Raw genomic sequence first — 19,111 nt, 5'->3', positions numbered from 1 at the left:
GTGGACCCCCAAAAAGTGACCTCACGGACCCCCAAAAAGGCATCCTGTGGACCCCCAAAAAGTGACCTCACGGACCCCCAAAAAGGCATCCTGTGGACCCCCAAAAGTCACCCTGTGGACCCCAAAAAGGCACCTCGTGGACCCCCAAAAAGGCACCCTGTGAATCCCCAAAAAGTCACCTCATGGCCCCCCAAAAGGCACCTCGTGGAGCCCAAAAAGTGACCTCACGGACCCCCAAAAAGTCACCCTGTGGACCCCCAAAAAGTCACCCTGTGGACCCTAAAAAGTCACCCTGTGAAGCCCCAAAGAAATACCCTGTGGACCCCAAAAAGTCACCTCGGGAACCCCCAAAAAGTCACCCTGAGGATCCCCAAAAAGGCACCCTGTGGACCCCAAAAAGTGACCTCACGGACCCCCAAAAACCCACCCTGTGGACCCCCAAAAAGGCACCCTGTGGACCCCAAAAAGTCATCCTGTGGACCCCAAAAAGTCACCCTGTGGATCCCCAAAAACCCACCCTGTGGACCCCAAAAAGGCACCCTGTGGACCCCAAAAAGTCGCCCTGTGGACCCCAAAAAGTCACCTCGTGGACCCCCAAAAATTCACCTCGTGGACCACCAAAGAGCCACCCTGTGGACCCCAAAAACCCACCCTGTGGACCCCCAAAAAGTCACCTCGTGGACCCCCAAAAAGTCACCCTGTGGACCCCAAAAAGTCACCCTGTGGACCCCAAAAGAGCCACCCTGTGGACCCCAAAAAGTCACCTCCTGGACCCCCAAAAAGCCACCCTGTGGACCCCAAAAAGTCACCCTGTGGACCCCCAAAAGTCACCTCGTGGACCCCAAAAAGTCACCCTGTGGATCCCCAAAAAGTCACCCTGTGAACCCCCAAAAAGGCATCCTGTGGACCCCAAAAAGTCACCTCGTGGACCCCCAAAAAGCCACCCTGTGGACCCCAAAAAGCCACCCTGTGGATCCCAAAAAACCACCCTGTGGACCCCAAAAAGGCACCCTGTGGACCCCAAAAAGTCACCCTGTGAACCCCCAAAGAGTCACCCTGTGGACCCCAAAAGTCACCTCGTGGACCCTAAAAAGTCACCCTGTGGAGCCCAAAAAGCCACCCTGTGGACCCCCAAAGAGATACCCTGTGGACCCCCAAAAAGCCACCCTGTGGACCCCCAAAAGCCCACCCTGTGGACCCCAAAAAGTCACCCTGTGGACCCCAAAAAGTCACCTCGTGGACCCCCAAAAACCCACCCTGTGGACCCCAAAGAGCCAAAAAATGGGGGAGACACCCCCCCTCCCACGGGGACCCCCAAAATCTGAGGGTGACCCACCCTGGATCTGCTGTGCTGGGTGGGTTTGGTGGCCATGAAGGTGACATCCCAAATTGTCCCCAAACCACCCCCTGGGACCCCCAAACCACCCCCTGGGACCCCCAGACACCCCCTGGGACCCCCAAATCATCCCCTGGGACCCCCAAATCACCCCCTGGGACCCCCAAACCACCCCCTGGGACCCCCAAATCTTCCTGTACTGGGTGGTCTTGGTGGGTGAAAACTCGACCGGGTTTGGGACCCCCCCAGACCCCCTGGGGACCCCCAAATCTGCTGTGCTGGGTGGGTTTGGTGGCCATGAAGGTGACATCCCAAATTGCCCCCAGACACACCCTGGGACCCCCAAACCACCCCCAGGACCCCCAAATCATCCCCTGGGACCCCCAAATCTGCCCCTATGGGGTGTTCTTGGTGACCATGAATATCACAGGGTTCAGGACTCCTCAGGACCCCCCCAGACCCCCTCGGGACCCCCCAAATCACCCCAAATCTCCCTGTACCAGGTGTCCTTGGTGGCCACGAACACCATTGGGTTCAGGACCCCCCAGACCCCCTCGGGACCCCCCAAATCACCCCCTGGGACCCCCAAATCTCCCTGTATTGGGTATTCTCGGTGGCCACGAATGCCATGGGGTTCAGGACCCCCCCAGACCCCCTCGGGACCCCCAAATCTGGCCGTACCGGGTGTCCTTGGTGGCCACGAACACCACGGGGTTCGGAACCCCCCCAGACCCCCTCGGGACCCCCAAACCGGCCGTACCGGGTGTCCTTGGTGGCCACGAACACCACGGGGTTCAGGACCCCCAAAGCACCCCCTCGGGACCCCCAAATCTTCCCGTACCGGGTGTCCTTGGTGGCCACGACCACCACGGGGTTTGGGACCCCCAAACCACCCCCTGGGACCCCCAAACCCCCCCATACCGGGTGTCCTTGGTGGCCACGAACACCACGGGGTTCAGGACCCCCTCAGAACCCCCAGGACCCCCCAAACCCCCCCGTACCGGGTGTCCTTGGTGGCCACGAACACCACACGGTTCAGGACCCCCCCAGACCCCCTCGGGACCCCCAAATCTGGCCGTACCGGGTGTCCTTGGTGGCCACGAACACCACGGGGTTCGGAACCCCCCCAGACCCCCGCGGGACCCCCAAACCGGCCGTACCGGGTGTCCTTGGTGGCCACGAACACCACGGGGTTCAGGACCCCCCCAAGCCCCCTCGGGACCCCCCCAGACCCCCTCGGGACCCCTAAACCCCCCCATACCGGGTGTCCTTGGTGGCCACGAACACCACGGGGTTGGGCGCGTCCGCGGGGTTGAGTTTCTGCCGCTTGCTGCCGGGCGGAGGCGCAGGGCGCAGCGCGGCCGCCAGAGGGCGCCCGTTGGCCGAGAACGGCAGCGCCGCCGACGCGACCTGCGCGGGAACGTTAGCCACGCCCCCCGGCCAATCAGAGCGCGCGGGGAGCTGTCAGTCATTGCTGACCCCGCCCCCGCCCCGCAGGGATATGTCAATCAAGCGAGGCCCCGCCCACAAGCCATCGGTGCACCAATCAGGTTATACTAGCAAAGGCCACGCCCCCTGTCAATCACACTAGCTCCACCCCCCCGGTCATGCTCCCTGTCAGTCATCCCAAGCTCCGCCCCCAAGTCCTGCTCCCTGTCAATCATCTCAAGCTCCACCCCCAAGTCCTGCTCCCTGTCAATCACACTAAGCTCCACCCCCAAGTCCTGCTCCCTGTCAATCATCTCAAGCTCCACCCCCAAGTCCTGCTCCCTGTCAATCACCCGAAGCTCCACCCCCATGTGGTCCACCTGTCAATCACCCACAAGCCCCACCCACCCCACTTCCCAACGGCCACACCCCCTGTCAATCACCCCCAAATTGCCATTTTTCCCCTCCCACAGCCCCTGTCAATCACCCCAGACCTGTCAATCACTCCTGTCAATCACCCACAGCCCCTGTCAATCACCCCATCAATCACCTCCAGCCCCCTGTCAATCATCCCAAAATTGCCCTTTTCCCCTCCCACAGCCCCATCAATCACCCCTAACCCCTGTCAATCACCCCTAGCTCCTGTCAATCACCCCTGTCAATCACCCCTAACCCCTGTCAATCACCCCAGCCCCTGTCAATCATCCCAAAATTGCCCTTTTCCCCTCCCACAGCCCCCTGTCAATCACCCCTAGCTCCTGTCAATCACCCCTGTCAATCACCCCAGCCCCTCTCAATCATCCCAAAATTGCCCTTTTTCCTTCCCTCACGCCACCTGTCAATCACTCCAGACCTGTCAATCACTCCAGACCTGTCAATCACCCCGTCAATCACCTCTAGCCCATCAATCACCCCCACCCCCTGTCAATCACCCCCACCCTGTCAATCATCCCAAAATTGCCATTTTTCCCTCCCACATCCCCTGCCAATCACCCCTGTCAATCACCCCATCCCCTGTCAATCACCCCTAACCCCTGTCAATCATCCCCAAATTGCCTTTTTTCCCCTCCCACAGCCCCCTGTCAATCACCCCTAGCTCCTGTCAATCACTCCTGTCAATCACCACAGCCCCTCTCAATCATCCCAAAATTGCCCTTTTTCCTTCCCACACCCCACCTGTCAATCACTCCAGACCTGTCAATCACTCCATACCTGTCAATCACTCCAGACCTGTCAATCACCTCTAGCCCCCTGTCAATCACCCCCACCCCCTGTCAATCATCCCAAAATTGCCATTTTTCCCTCCCACATCCCCTGTCAATCACCCCATCGCCTGTCAATCATCCACAGCCCCTGTCAATCATCCCCAAGTTGCCCTTTTCCCCTCCCACAGCCCCCTGTCAATCACCCCAGACCTGTCAATCACTCCTGTCAATCACCCCATCAATCACCTCTAGCCCCCTGTCAATCATCCCAAAATTGCCATTTTTCCCTCCCACAGCCCCATCAATCACCCCTAGCTCCTGTCAATCACCCCTGTCAATCACCCCAGACCTGTCAATCACTCCTGCCAATCACCCCACCTGCCTGTCAATCACCCCACTCTGTCAATCACCCACCCCCTGTCAATCACCCACCCCCTGTCAATCACCCACCCCCTGTCAATCACCCCAAACCTGTCAATCACCCACCCCCTGTCAATCATCCCACCCCTGTCAATCATCCCCACCTGTCAATCACCCACTCCTGTCAATCCCCCCCAGCTCCTACCCTCATCCGGGGGGGTCGGTGGCCATCTCCAGCCCCCTCGTAGCCCCTCTTGCCCCCCAGCCCCGCCAGCCCCCGGCTCTGGCTCAGCTGGTTCCTGTTGATGGGGGTCTTGGTGCCGCGGGGGGTCTTGGGCTTCAGGGGGGCTTGAGCCGCTGGGGAGGGGGGAAAGGGGGGTCAGGATACCCAAAAGGACCCCCAGGACCCCTCAGGGACACCCCCAGGAACCCCTAGAACCCCCCAGGAGACCCTCAGGACCCCCCAAAACCCCCTAGAACCCCCCCAGGACCCATCAGGACACCCCAGGACCCCCTAGAACCCCCCAGGGGACCCTCAGGACCCCCCCAAAACCCCCCAGGACCCCCCAGGACTCTCCAGCCCCTATTAGACCCCCCAGGACCCCCTCAGGGACACCCCCTGGACCCCCTGGACCCTCCCAGGACCCCCAGCCCCTCTAGGACCCCCAAGGACACCTCAAAACCCCTCAGGGACCCCCAGGACCCCAAGACCCCTCAGAACCCCCTCAGGACCCCCAGGACCCCCAGCCCCTCTTAGACCCCTCAGGACCCTCTAGAACCCCTCAGGACCTCTCAGGGACTCCCTAGGACCTCAAACCCCAGGGACCCCAGGACCCCCCCAAGACCCCAGCCCCCTCAGGACCCCCCAGGGACCTTCCAGCCCCTCTTAGACCCCTCAGAACCCTCTCAGGGACCCCTCAGGACCCTCTAGAACCCCTCAGGACACCCCAGAAACCCCCCAGGACCCCCTCAGGGACCCCCTAGGACCCTCTAGAACCCCCCAGGACCCCCTCAGGGACCCCCCAACCCCCTCTCCTCACCCAGCTCCTTGACGATGGCGGCGAGGGGCAGCCTGGTCAGCGGGTGGATCTTCAGGGGGGCTTTGGCAGCCTTGGGCAGCCGGATGGAGCCTGGGGGGTGGGCAGGATGGTCAGGGGGTCCTGCAGCCCCCCAGAGCTCTGGGGAAGGGGCAGGACACCCCCAGAGACCCCATTGTTCCCCCTCAGCCCAGAGCTTCGGGATGGTGGTGTTGCCAGAGGTCCCAAAAATCGCATTTTTCCCCCATTTTTCCCTCATTTTCCCCCCGTTTTTTCCCCATTTTGTGCCATTTTTCCCCCATTTTTCCCTCATTTTCCCCCATTTTTACCCCATTTTGTGCCATTTTCCCCCCATTTTTCCCTCATTTTCTCCCTGTTTTTACCCCATTTTGTGCCATTTTTCCCTCATTTTCCCCGTTTTTACCCCATTTTGTGCCATTTTCCCCCCATTTTTCCCTCATTTTCCCCTGTTTTTACCCCATTTTGTGCCATTTTTCCCCCATTTTTCTCTCATTTTCCCCGTTTTTACCCCATTTTGTGCCATTTTTCCCCCATTTTTCCCTCATTTTCCCCCATTTTTACCCCATTTTGTGCCATTTTTCCCCCATTTTTCCCTCATTTTCCCGTTTTACCCCATTTTGTGCCATTTTCCCCCATTTTTCCCTCATTTTCCCCCATTTTTACCCCATTTTGTGCCATTTCCCCCATTTTCCCTCATTTTCCCCGTTTTTACCCATTTTGTGCCATTTTCCCCCATTTTCCCTCATTTTCCCCCATTTTTACCCCATTTGTGCCATTTTTCCCCCATTTTTCCCTCATTTTCCCTGTTTTTACCCCATTTTGTGCCATTTTCCCCCATTTTTCCCTCATTTTCCCTGTTTTACCCCATTTTGTGCCATTTCCCCATTTTCCCTCATTTTCCCCCGTTTTACCCCATTTTGTGCCATTTTTCCCCCATTTTTCCCTCATTTTCCCCCTGTTTTTACCCCATTTTGTGCCATTTTTTCCCTCATTTTCCCTGTTTTTTCTCCATTTCCCACCCTGCCAGAACTCACACTCAGTCTGGATGGGTGCTGTCATTATTGGGAGTCCCAAACCCCCATTTTTTCCCATTTTTCCCCCATTTTCCCCACTCACACTCAGCTTTGATGGCATTAGCATTGACAGGGATCCCAAATCCCCATTTTTTTCTCCATTTTTCTCCCCATTTTTCACCCCCAAACCCCATTTTTTCCCCCATTTTCCTCCCCCAAATCTCCATTTTTTTTCCCATTTTTCACCCCCAAACCCCATTTTTTCCCCCATTTTCCTCCCCCAAATCCCCATTTTTTCCCCATTTTTCACCCCCAAACCCCATTTTTTTCCCCATTTCTCCCCCATTTCCCCACTCACACTCAGCCTTGATGGCATTAGCATTGACAGGGATCCCAAATCTCCATTTTTTCCCCATTTTCACCCCAAAACCCCATTTTCCCCATTTTCACCCATTTCTCCCCATTTTCCCCCATTTTTCTCCCCATTTCCCCCATTTTTCCCACTCACACTCAGCCTTGATGGCATTAGCACTGGCAGGGATCCCAAATCCCCATTCCTTCCCCATTTTTCACCCCCAAACCCCATTTTTTTCCCCCAAAATCCTGTTTTTCCCCACTCACACTCAGCCTTGATGGCATTAGCACTGACAGGGATCCCAAATCTCCATTTTTTCCCCATTTTTCACCCCCAAACCCCATTTTTTCCCCATTTTCTCCCCATTTCTCCCCATTTTCCCCTATTTTTCTCCCCATTTCCCCCCATTTCCCCACTCACACTCAGCTTTGATGGCATTAGCATTGACAGGGATCCCAAATCCCCGTTTTTTCCCCATTTTTCACCCCCAAACCCCATTTTTTTCCCCCAAAATCCTGTTTTTCCCCACTCACACTCAGCTTTGATGGCGTTGGCATTGACAGGGATCCCAAATCTCCATTTTTTCCCCATTTTTCTCCCCCAAATCCCCATTTTTCCCCCATTTTTCACTCCCAAACCCCATTTTTTTCCCCCAAAATCCTGTTTTTCCCCACTCACACTCAGCCTTGATGGCATTAACATTGGCAGGGATCCCAAATCTCCCTTTTCTTCCCCATTTTTTACCCCCAAACCCCATTTTTTCCCATTTTTCTCCCCCAAAACCCCGTTTTTTCCCCATTTTCCCCCATTTTTCTCCCCCAAATCCCCATTTTTCCCCCATTTCTCCCCCATTTTCCCCACTCACACTCAGCCTTGATGGCGTTGGCAGCAATCCCAAAACCCCATTTTTTCCCCATTTTTCACCCCGAAACCCCATTTTTTGCCCCCAAATCCCCATTTTTCATCCCCAAATCACCATTTTTGCCCCATTTTTCTCCCCCAAACCCCTTTTTTTTCCCCCAAAATCCTGTTTTACCCCACTCACACTCAGCCTTGATGGCGTTGGCATTGACAGGGATCCCAAATCCCCATTATTTCCTCCATTTTTCCCCCCAAACCCCATTTTTTCCCCATTTTCCCCCATTTTTCTCCCCCAAAACCCCATTTTTTCCCCATTTTTCATCCTCAAATCCCCATTTTTGCCCCATTTTCCCCCATTTTCCTCCCCCAAATCCCCATTTTTTCCCCATTTTTCTCCCCCATTTCCCCACTCACACTCAGCTTTGATGGCATTGGCATTGACAGGGATCCCAAATCTCCATTTTTTTCCCCATTTTTCTCCCCCAAATCCCCATTTTTTCCCCATTTTTCACCCCCAAACCCCATTTTTTCCCCATTTTTTTCCCATTTCTCCCCCATTTTCCCCACTCACACTCAGCCTTGATGGCGTTGGCATTGATGGGCGCGTAGGGCCGGCGCGCAGCTCTCCGGGGCTGCAGCACGTCCCGGCAGAGGCACTGACCCCCAAATCCCCATTTTTCTCCCCCAAACCCCATTTTTCCCCCATTTTCCTCCCCCAAAACCCCATTTTTTGCCCCCAAATCCCCATTTTTCATCCCCAAATCCCGATTTTTGCCCCATTTTCCCCACTCACACTCAGCCTTGATGGTGTTAGCATTGACAGGGATACCAAAAACCCCAAAATCCTGTTTTTCCCCACTCATGCTCAGCCTTGATGGCATTAGCATTGACGGTGATACCAAATCCCCATTTTTCCCCCATTTTTCACCTCCAAACCCCATTTTTCCCCCATTTTTCACCCCCAAAACCCCATTTTTTCCCCATTTTCCCCCATTTTCCTCCCCCAAATCCCCATTTTTTCCCCATTTTTCACCCCCAAACCCCATTTTTCCCCGTTTCTCCCCCATTTCCCCACTCACACTCAGCTTTGAAGGCATTAGCATTGACGGTGATACCAAATCCCCATTTTTTTCCCCATTTTTCACCCCCAAACCCCATTTTTTCCCCATTTTTTCCCCATTTTTCTCCCCCAAATCCCCATTTTTCACCCCCAAAATCCTGATTTCCCCACTCACACTCAGCCTTGATGGCATTAGCATTGATGGTGATACCAAATCCCCATTTTCTTCCCCATTTTTCACCCCAAACCCCATTTTTTCCCCATTTTCCCCCCATTTCTCCGCATTTTTCCCTATCTTTCCCCACTCACAGTCCGCTTTGATGGCATTAGCATTGTCAGGGATACCAAAAACCCCAAAATCCTGTTTTTTCCCCACTCACACTCAGCCTTGATGGCGTTGGCATTGACAGGGATCCCAAATCTCCATTTTTTCCTCCAATTTTTGCCCCCAAACCCCATTTTTTCCCCATTTTTCTCCCCCAAATCCCCATTTTTTCCCCATTTTTCACCCCCAAACCCCATTTTTTCCCCATTTCTCCCCATTTTTCCCCCACTTTTCCCCCATTTCCCCACTCACACTCAGCTTTGATGGCATTAGCATTGATGGGCGCGTACGGCCGGCGCGCAGCTCTCCTGGGCTGCAGCACGTCCCGGCACAGGCATTGCCATTGACCCCCAAACCCCATTTTTCTCCCCCAAATCCCCATTTCTCCCCCATTTCCCCACTCACACTCAGCTTTGAAGGCATTAGCATTGATGGTGATACCAAATCCCCATTTTTTCCCCATTTTTCACCCCCAAACCCCATTTTTCATCCCCAAATCCCGATTTTTGCCCCATTTTCCCCACTCACACTCAGCCTTGATGCGTTAGCATTGACAGGGATCCCAAAAACCCCCAAAATCCTGTTTTTCCCCACTCACACTCAGCCTCGATGGCGTTGGCATTGATGGGCGCATAGGGCCGGCGCGCAGCTCTCCGGGGCTGCAGCACGTCCCGGCAGAGGCATTGCCATTGACCCCCAAACCCCATTTTTCTCCCCCAAATCCCCATTTCTCCCCCATTTCCCCACTCACACTCAGCTTTGAAGGCATTAGCATTGACAGGGATCCCAAATCTCCATTTTCTTCCCCACTTTTCACCCCCAAACCCTATTTTTTCCCCATTTTCCTCCCCCAAAACCCCATTTTTTCCCCATTTTCCCCCATTTTTCTCCCCAAAATTCCCATTTTTTCCCCAATTTTTCCCCATTTTCCCCACTCACACTCAGCCTTGATGGCGTTGGCGGCAATCCAAAACCCCATTTTTTCCCCATTTTCACCCCCAAACCCCATTTTTTCCCATTTCCCCCATTTTCACCCCCAAACCCCATTTTTTTCCCCCAAAATCCTGTTTTTCCCCACTCACACTCAGCTTTGATGGCATTAGCATTGATAGGAGCATACGGCCGGCGCGCAGCTCTCCGGGGCTGCAGCACGTCCCGGCAGAGGCGCCGCGAGAGCCGCGTCAGGCGCGTGGTCTGCAGCAGGAACGTCTGCCGGTTCTTGGCCAGCAGCTTGGCCCGGCTGGCGCTCGTCGTGTACGGGGACAGGCTCTGCGCCTCGGGCCGCGACAGGTGACCCCGGGAGTGGGGTTCCTACAAAATTTGGGGGGTCAGGGAGCATCCCATCATCCCTAAAAACCTTCCAGAATACTCCATGGTGGTACATGGGGAGAGGTGACCCCGGGAGTGGAGTTCCTGGGAAATTTGGGGGGTCAGGGAGGTCCCAGAGGGAATTTGGGGGCTCTAGGAGGGGTTTTGGGGGTCCCAAGCTGGTGCTCATTGTGCCTCGGGATGGGACAGGTGACCCCGGGAGTGGGGTTCCTACAGAATTTGGGGGAGTCAGAGAGGTCTGGAAAACCCCAAAATCCTCTCTAAAATATCCCATGATAATGTGGGTCAGGATAAGAGGGACAGGTGACCCCAGGAGTGGGGTTCCTACAAAATTTGGGGGGTCAGGGAGCATCCCATCATCCCTAAAAACCTTCCAGAATACTCCATGGTGGTATATGGGGACAGGTGACCCCGGGAGTGGGGTTCCTGGGAAATTTGGGGGGTCAGAGAGATCCCAGAGGGAATTTGGGGGATCTAGGAGGGGATTTGGGGATCCCAGGCTGGCACTTGTCACGTACAGGGACAGGCTCTGCGCCTCGGGCCGGGACAGGTGACCCCGGGAGTGGGGTTCCTACAAAATTTGGGGGGTCAGAGAGGGTCCCATCATCCCCAAAATACCCTGTGGTCACATATGGGGACAGGCTCTGCGCCTCGGGCCGGGACAGGTGACCCTGGGAGTGGGGTTCCTGGGAAATTTGGGGGGTCAGAGAGGGTCCCATCACCCCCAGAATCCTCCCAGAACATCCCATGATAATGCGGGTCAGGATAAGAGGGACAGGTGACCCCAGGGGTGGGGTTCCTACAAAATTTGGGGGGTCAGAGAGGGTTGGAAAACCCCAAAATCATCTCTAAAATACCCCATGGTCATGTACAGGGACAGGTGACCCCGGGAGTGGGGTTCCTACCAAATTTGGGGGGTCAGAGAGGGTCCCATCACCCCTAAAAACCTCCCTGAATACCCCATGATAATGTACAGGGACAGGTGACCCCGGGAGTGAGGTTCCTGAGAAATTTGGGGGGTCAGAGAGGGTCCCATCATCCCCAAAAACTTTCCAGAACATCCCATGAAAATGTACAGGAACAGGTGACCCCGGGAGTGGGGTTCCTACAAAATTTGGGGGGGTCAGGGAGGGTCCCATCACCCCTAAAAACCTCCCAGAATACCCCATGGTGGTATATGGGGACAGGTGACCCCGGGAGTGGGGTTCCTAAAAAATTTCGGGGTCCCTAAGTGCAATTTTGGGGTCCCTAAGTGCAATTTGGGGGTCTCTAAGTGGAATTTTGGGATCCCTAAATGCAATTTGGGGTCTCCCAGAAGGTTCTGAGAGTCCCTACATGGCATTTTAGGGTCCCAGAAGGTCTTGGGGGTCCCTAAGTGGAATTTTGGGGTCCCTAAGTACAATTCTGGGATCCCTAAGTACAATTTTGGGGTCCCTAAGTGCAATTTCAGGGTCCCTAAGTGGAATTTTGAGATCCCTAACTGCAATTTTGGGGTCCCTAAGTGCAATTTTGGGATCCATAAGTGCAATTTTGGGGTCTCTAAGTGCAATTTGGGGTCCCTAAGTGCAATTTGGGGGTCTCTAAGTGGAATTTTGGGATCCCTAAGTGGAATTTTGGGGTCCCTAAGTGCAATTTGGGGTCCCTAAGTGCAATTTTGGGGTCCCTAAGTGCAATTTTGGGGTCCCTAACTGCAATTTTGGGGTCCCCAAGTGCAATTTGGGGGTCTCTAAGTGGAATTTTGGGATCCCTAAATGCGATTTTGGGGTCCCTAAGTGCAATTTGGGGGTTCCTAGGTGGAATTTTGGATCTCCCAGGAGGTCTTGGGGGTCCCTAAGTGGAATTTGGGGTCCCTAAGTGGAATTTTGAGATCCCTAAGTAGATTTCTGGGGTCTCTAAGTGCAATTTTGGCGTCCCTAACTGCAATTTTGGGGTCCCTAAGTGCAATTTTGGGGTCCCTAACTGCAATTTGGGGGTCCCCAAGTGCAATTTGGGGTCCCTAAGAGCAATGTGGGGGTCCCAGGGGTGGGGGGCTCACCGAGGCGCTGCGGGTCACCCCCTCCAGCTGGGTGGGGGTCTTCAGCCCCCCGTATTTCTTCCAGTAGATCCAGCAGGAGGCGCAGAGGCGGCACTGCATGTTTGGGGGTCCCCAGGCGTACCACTGGGGGGACTGGGAGGCTGGGGGGGGCAAACTGGGGGTTACTGGGAGGGCTGGGATGTACCCAGGGACCCCCCAAAGAACCCAGGACCCCTCTAAAGCTCCCCAGGACCCCCCAAAGCCCCTCAGGACCCCCCAGGACCCCCCAAACCCACACTGACTGTGGCAGCTCTCACAGCTCAGCCCCTTCTGGAAACCCCAGACTGCTCTTCCCCAAACCCCAGAGACCCCCAAAGACCCCAGGACCCCCCTGAAGCCCCCCAAGACCCCTCTAAACACCTCCAGGACCCCGTAAAGCCCCCCAGGACCCCCCAAATGGCACTGACTGTGGCAGCTCTCGCAGCTCAGCCCCTTCTGGAAACCCCAAACTGCTCTTCCCCTAAAGCCCAGAGACCCCAAACCCCAGAGAGAGACCCCCAAACCCCCAGAACCCCCTAAAGCTCCCCAGGACCCCCAAATCCCCTAAGGACCCCCCAAACCCGCACTGACTGTGGCAGCTCTCACAGCTCAGCCCCTTCTGGAAGCCCCAAACTGCTCTTCCCTAAATCCCAGAGACCCCCAAAGACTCCAGGACCCCTAAAGATCCCCCCAAACCCCACAGGACCCCCTTAAATCCCCTCAGGACCCCCCTAAAGCTCTCCAGGACCCCCCTAAATCCCCTCAGGACCTCCCAAATCCCCCCCAAACAGCACTGACTGTGGCAGATGTCACAGCTCAGCCCCTTCTGGAAGCCCCAAACTGCTCTTCCCTAAATCCCAGAGACCCCCAAAGACCCCAGGACCCCCTGAAGCCCCCAAGACCCCCACAAATCCCTCAGGACCCCCAGACCCTCCCAAACCACACTGACTGCGGCAGATCTCGCAGCTCAGCCCCTTCTGAAACCCCAAACTGCTGTTCCCCTAAACCCCAGAGACCCCCAAACCCCCAAGACCCCTAAAGAACCTCCAAACCCCTCAGGACCCCCTAAAGCCCCTCAGGACCCCTAAAGCCCCCTAGAACCCCTCTAAACACCTCCAGGACCCCGTAAAGCCCCCAGGACCCCCAAATGGCACTGACTGTGGCAGCCTCTCGCAGCTCAGCCCCTTCTGAAACCCCAAACTCCTCTTCCCCCAAACCCCAGAGACCCCTAATGACCTCCCCCAAACCCCAAGACCCCTTAAATCCCCTCAGGACCCCCTAAAGCTCCCAGGACCCCCAACACACCCCCAGAACCCCCTAAAGCCCCTCAGGACCCCCAAATCCCCAAAACAGCACTGACTGTGGCAGATTTGACAACTCAGCCCCTTCTGGAAGCCCCAAACTGCTCTTCCCCAAACCCCAGAGACCCCAAACCCCCAAACCCCAGAGAGACCCCCAAACCCCCAAGACCCCTTAAATCCTCAGGACTCCCCTAAGCTCCCCAGGACCCCCCCAAATCCCCCCAAACCCGCACTGACTGTGGCAGCTCTCACAGCTCAGCCCCTTCTGGAAACCCCAAACTGCTCTTCCCCAAACCCCAGAGACCCCCAAAGATGCCAGGACCCCCTAAAGCTCCTCAGGACCCCCAGACCCCCAAGAACCCCCTTAAGCCCTCAGGACCCCAAATCCCCCCAAAACAGCACTGACTGTGGCAGCTCTCGCAGCTCAGCCCTTCTGAAACCCCAAACTGCTCTACCCCAAACCCTAGAGACCCCCAAAGACCCCAAACCCCCCAGGACCCTCCTAAATCCCCTCAGGACTCCCCTAAATCCTCTCAGGAGCCCCCTAAGGCCCCCTAGGACCCCCACAAATCCCCTCAGGACCCCACAAATCCCCCAAAACAGCACTGACTGTGGCAGATTTGACAACTCAGCCTCTTCTGGAAACTCCAAACTGCTCTTCCCCAAACCCCAGAGACCCCCAGGACCCCTAAAGCCCCAAGACCCCCTTAAATCCCCTCAGAACGCGCTTAAATCCCCTCAGACCCCAAATCCCCCCAAACAGCCCTGACTGTGGCAGATTTGACAACTCAGCCCCTTCTGGAAGCCCCAAACTGCCTTCCCAAACCCCAGAGACCCCAAACTCCCCAAAACCCCTAAAGACCCCTAAATCCCTAAAGACCCCCTAAAGCCCCTAGACCCCTAAAGCCCCCAAGCCCCCCAAACCGCACTGACTGTGGCAGCTCTCGCAGCTCAGCCCCTTCTGGAAGCCCCAAACTGCTCTTCCCTAAACCCCAGAGACCCAACTCCCCAGGACCCCTAATGACCTCCCCAAATCCCCCAAGACCCTTAAATCCCCTCAGACCCCCTAAAGCTCCCAGGACCCCCAAATCCCCTAAACCCGCACTGACTGTGGCAGATGTCGCAGCTCAGCCCCTTCTGAAGCCCCAAACTGCTCTTCCCTAATCCCAGAGACCCCAAAGACCAGGACTCCCGTAAGATCCCCCCAAACCCCCAGGACCCCCTTAAATCCTCAGGACCCCCTAAAGCTCCTAGGACCCCCTAAATCCCCTCAGGACCCCCCAAATCCCCCAAAACAGCACTGACTGTGGCAGATTTGACAACTCAGCCCCTTCTGGAAGCCCCAAACTGCTCTTCCCCAAACCCCAGAGACCCCAAACTCCCCAGGACCCCCTAAAGACCCCCTAAATCCCCTCAGGACCCCCTAAATCCCCTCAGGACCCCCAAACAGCACTGACTGTGGCAGATGTCGCAGCTCAGCCCCTTCTGGAAACCCCAAACTGCTCTTCCCTAAATCCCAGAGACCCCAAACCCCCAAGACCCCTAATGACCTCCCCAAACCCCCAAGACCCCTAAATCCCTCAGGACCCCCAGGCCCCTCCCAGAACCCCCTAAAGCCCCTCAGGACCCCCAAATCCCCCCAAACCCACACTAACTGTGGCAGCTCTCACAGCTCAGCCCCTTCTGGAAGCCCCAAACTGCTCTTCCCCAAACCCCAGAGACCCCCAAAGACTCCAGGACCCCCCTAAAGATCCCCCCAAACCCCCCAGGACCCCCCTAAATCCCCTCAGGACCCCCTAAAGCCCCCCAAATCCCCCCAAAACAGCACTGACTGTGGCAGCTCTCGCAGCTCAGCCCCTTCTGGAAGCCAGCCCCGTTGACGCCGGGTTTGGAGCCCACCGAGATGATCTGGTTGGGGTTGGGTTTGGTGCTGCGGGAAATTGGGGGGTCAGGGGGGGTTCAGGGGGGTCCAGGGGGGTCTCCCGTGTCCCCCAGGGGGTCCCCAGAGCCCCCCAACTCACTAGGTGGGGATGTAGACTTGCTTCAGCTTGCTGTCGGCCTCGGCTGCCTTCAGCCTCTTCTGCGAGCAGGGAGGGAGTTACGGGGGGTGGGGGGCGTGGAGACCCCCCAAAAAAACCCCAAAATTGATCCCAAATCAGGGCCCCAGGACCCCCAGATCCCACAGCCCCTCAAAAGCCCCAGAACAGCCCCCAAATCAGTCCTTTAGAAACCCCAAATCAGCTCCTTAGAAATCCCAAATCAGCCCCACAGAACCCCCAAATCAGCCCCAAACCCTACAGCCCCCGAAAAACCCAGAACTTATCCCAAATCAGGACCCCCAAATCAGCCACAAACCCTACAGCCCCCCAAAAAACCCACAGAGCCCCAGAACAGCCCCCAAATCAGCCCTTTAGAAACCCCAAATCAGCTCCTTAGAAATCCTAAATCAGCCCCACAGAACCCCAAATCAGCCCCCAAAAACCCCACAGCCCCAAAAACCAAACAGAGCCTCAGAACAGCCCCCAAATCAGCCCTTTAGAAACCCCAAATCAGCCCCACAGAACCCCCAAATCAGCCCCAAACCCTACAGCCCCAAAAACCCCACAGAGCCTCAGAACAGCCCCCAAATCAGCCCTTTAGAAACCCCAAATCAGCTCCTTAGAAACCCCAATTTAGCCCCACAGAACCCCCAAATCAGCCCTTTAGAAACCCCAAATCAGCCCCACAAAACCCCCAAATCAGCCCCAAACCCTACAGCCCCAAAAACCCCACAGAGCCTCAGAACAGCCCCCAAATCAGCCCTTTAGAAACCCCAAATCAGCTCCTTAGAAATCTTAAATCAGCCCCACAGAACCCCCAAATCAGCTCCTTAGAAACCCCAATTTAGCCCCACAGAACAGCCCCCAAATCAGCCCTTTATAAACCCCAAATCAGCTCCTTAGAAACCCCAATTTAGCCCCTCAAAAGCCCCAAATCAGCCCTTTAGAAACTCCAAATCAGCCCCCAAAAACCCCAATCAGCCCCCCAAAACCCCAAATCAGCCCCACAGAAACCCCAAATCAAACCCCCAACCCCTTTAGCAGCTCCCCAAGCCCCCAGATCAACCCCAAACTCCTCTATTAGCCCTCCAAAAGCCCCATATCAAACCCAAAACCCCTTATCAACCCCAAACCCCCAGATCAACCCCTAATTCCCAGATCAGCCCCCAATCCCCCTTCTCAGCCCCCAACCCCCTTTCAGCCCCCCAAACCCTTCAGCCCCCAAACCCTCCTTCCAGCCCCCCATCCCCAGATCAACCCCCAAACCCTTCTCAGCCCCCAAACCCCCTTTCAGCCCCCCAAACCCCTTCTAGCCCCCAAACCCCTTCTCAGCCCCCAAACCCCTTTCAGCCCCCAAAACCCCTCTCAGCCCCCAATCCCCCCCATACCTGCTGGATGTAGCGGTCAGTGGTTTTCCACATGTAGTAAAACTGGACAATACTAGCCAGCGACTTCCAGGGCAACTGCAGGGACCACCAAACCCTCAGCTCAGGGTGGGGGACATCCCTAACCCCTCAAAACCCCCCAAAACACCCCAAAATCCCCCAAAAAACTCACAAAATCCTGCCGGATGTCGTTGAAATCCTTGCCGTATTTCTCCAGGGCTTCCTCGAAGAGCATGGCCTCGGAGGCTGACCACTCCTCCATCTCGTCCCGGCACAGCACTGGCCCTCCTTGGGGCACCAGCGTGGCCATGGCCCGAGCCAGGTCGTAGCCATTGCGCTGCAGCGTGTCCATGGCGTGGAACTGGGAGCAGTGGGACATACTGGGGGCACTGGGAGGCACTGGGAGGGGTCTAGCGGGGGGTCTGGGGGTGTTTGGGGCAGGTTGGAGGGGGTTTGGGGCAGGTTTGAGATGGTTTGGGGCAGGTTTGAGATGGTTTGGGGCAGGTTGGAGGGGGTTTGGGGGAGATTTGAGATGGTTTGGGGCAGGTTGGAGGGGGTTTGGGGCAGGTTGGAGGGGATTTGGGGCAGGTTTGAGGGGATTTGGGGCAGGTTTGAGATGGTTTGGGGCAGGTTAGAGGGGGTTTGAAAGAGGTTTCGGGACTCCCACACCATCCCTGTAACACCAGTGTGGCCATGGTGTGGAACTAGGAGCAATGGGATATACTGGGAGCACTGGGAGGGTCTGGGAGGGCTCTGATGGCGTGTTTCGGGGATGTTTGAGGGGATTTTGGGACTCCCACACCCTCCTTGTGGCACTAGCGTGGCCATGGCCCGAGCCAGGTCGTAGCCATTGCGCTGCAGCGTGTCCATGGCGTGGAACTGGGAGCAGTGGGACATACTGGGGGCACTGGGAGGCACTGGGAGGGGTCTAGCGGGGGTTGGGGTGTTTGGGGCAGGTTTGAGGGTTTGGGGGAGATTTGAGATGGTTTGGGGCAGGTTGGAGGGGTTTGGGGCAGGTTGGAGGGGGTTTGGGGCAGGTGGAGGGGTTTGGGGCAGGTTTGAGGGATTTGGGGCAGGTTGAGAGGGTTTGGGGCAGGTTGGAGGATTTGGGGCAGGTTGAGGGATTTGGGGCAGGTTTGGGGGAGTTTGGGGCAGGTTTGAGGGGGTTTGGGGCAGGTTGGAGGGGATTTGGGGCAGGTTGGAGGGGGTTTGGGGCAGGTTGGAGGGGGTTTGGGGCAGGTTTGAGATGGTTTGGGGCAGGTTTGAGGGGATTTGGGGCAGGTTTGGGGGAGTTTGGGGCAGGTTGGAAGGGGTTTGAAAGAGGTTTTGGGACTCCCACACCCTCCCCTGTGGCACCAGTGTGGCCATGGTGTGGAACTGGGAGCAATGGGATATACTGGGAGCACTGGGAGGGTCTGAGGGGCACTGAGAGGGGTCAAATGGGGGGTTTGGGGCAGATTTGAGGGGGTTTGAAGGGGTTTTAGGGGGTTTGGGGCAGATTTGAGGGAAGTTTTGGGACTCCCACACCCTCCCCTGTAACACCAGTGTGGCCATGGTGTGGAACTGGGGGAGATGGGGTGTACTGGGGGCACTGGGAGCCACTGGGAAGCACTGGGAGAGCTCTAACGGGGGGTTTAGGGCAGGTTTGAGGGAGCTTGGGGCAGGCTTGGGGGTGTTTGGGGCAGGTTTGAGATGGTTTGGGGAAGTTTGGGGCAGGTTTGAGATGGTTTGGGGCAGGTTTGGGGAAGTTTGGGGCAGGTTGGAGGGGGTTTGGGGCAGGTTGGAGGGGGTTTGGGGCAGGTTGGAGGGTGTCTGGGGCAGGTTGGAGGGGGTTTGGGGGAGATTTGAGATGGTTTGGGGCAGGTTGGAGGGGGTTTGGGGCAGGTTTGAGGGGATTTGGGGCAGGTTGGAGGGGGTCTGGGGGAGATTTGAGATGGTTTGGGGCAGGTTAGAGGGGGTTTTCGAGACTCCCACACCCTCCCCTGTGGCACCAGAGTGCCCAT

The 19,111-nt window shown here is 56.4% G+C and overlaps 1 protein-coding gene across 2 annotated transcripts in view; it reads right to left on the bottom strand.

The window, feature by feature from the left end:
• The window catches only part of MTA2 (metastasis associated 1 family member 2), a 28,095-nt gene that overhangs the window by 827 nt on the left and 8,157 nt on the right, over positions 1–19,111 (bottom strand). Inside the window, exons 9-17 of one of the 2 annotated variants that reach the window (XM_085046387.1) lie at positions 17,281–17,469; positions 17,112–17,186; positions 15,706–15,764; positions 15,517–15,614; positions 12,366–12,505; positions 10,084–10,312; positions 5,370–5,459; positions 4,535–4,686; positions 2,598–2,746 (exon numbers count right to left, since the gene is read on the bottom strand). In XM_085046387.1, the coding sequence (XP_084902513.1) occupies positions 2,598–2,746; positions 4,535–4,686; positions 5,370–5,459; positions 10,084–10,312; positions 12,366–12,505; positions 15,517–15,614; positions 15,706–15,764; positions 17,112–17,186; positions 17,281–17,469 (1,181 nt within the window). The remainder of the gene's footprint in view (positions 1–2,597; positions 2,747–4,534; positions 4,687–5,369; positions 5,460–10,083; positions 10,313–12,365; positions 12,506–15,516; positions 15,615–15,705; positions 15,765–17,111; positions 17,187–17,280; positions 17,470–19,111) is intronic. The other variant, XM_085046388.1, reaches the window with a different exon arrangement.

The sequence above is a fragment of the Lichenostomus cassidix genome, unplaced genomic scaffold, assembly GCF_008360975.1.
Source record: "Lichenostomus cassidix isolate B80296 unplaced genomic scaffold, HeHo_3.0 HiC_scaffold_40, whole genome shotgun sequence".
Taxonomy (NCBI): Eukaryota; Metazoa; Chordata; class Aves; order Passeriformes; family Meliphagidae; genus Lichenostomus; species Lichenostomus cassidix.
The sequence above is the reverse complement of the archived record's forward strand: the minus strand, read 5'-3'. Positions and strand labels throughout refer to the sequence as shown.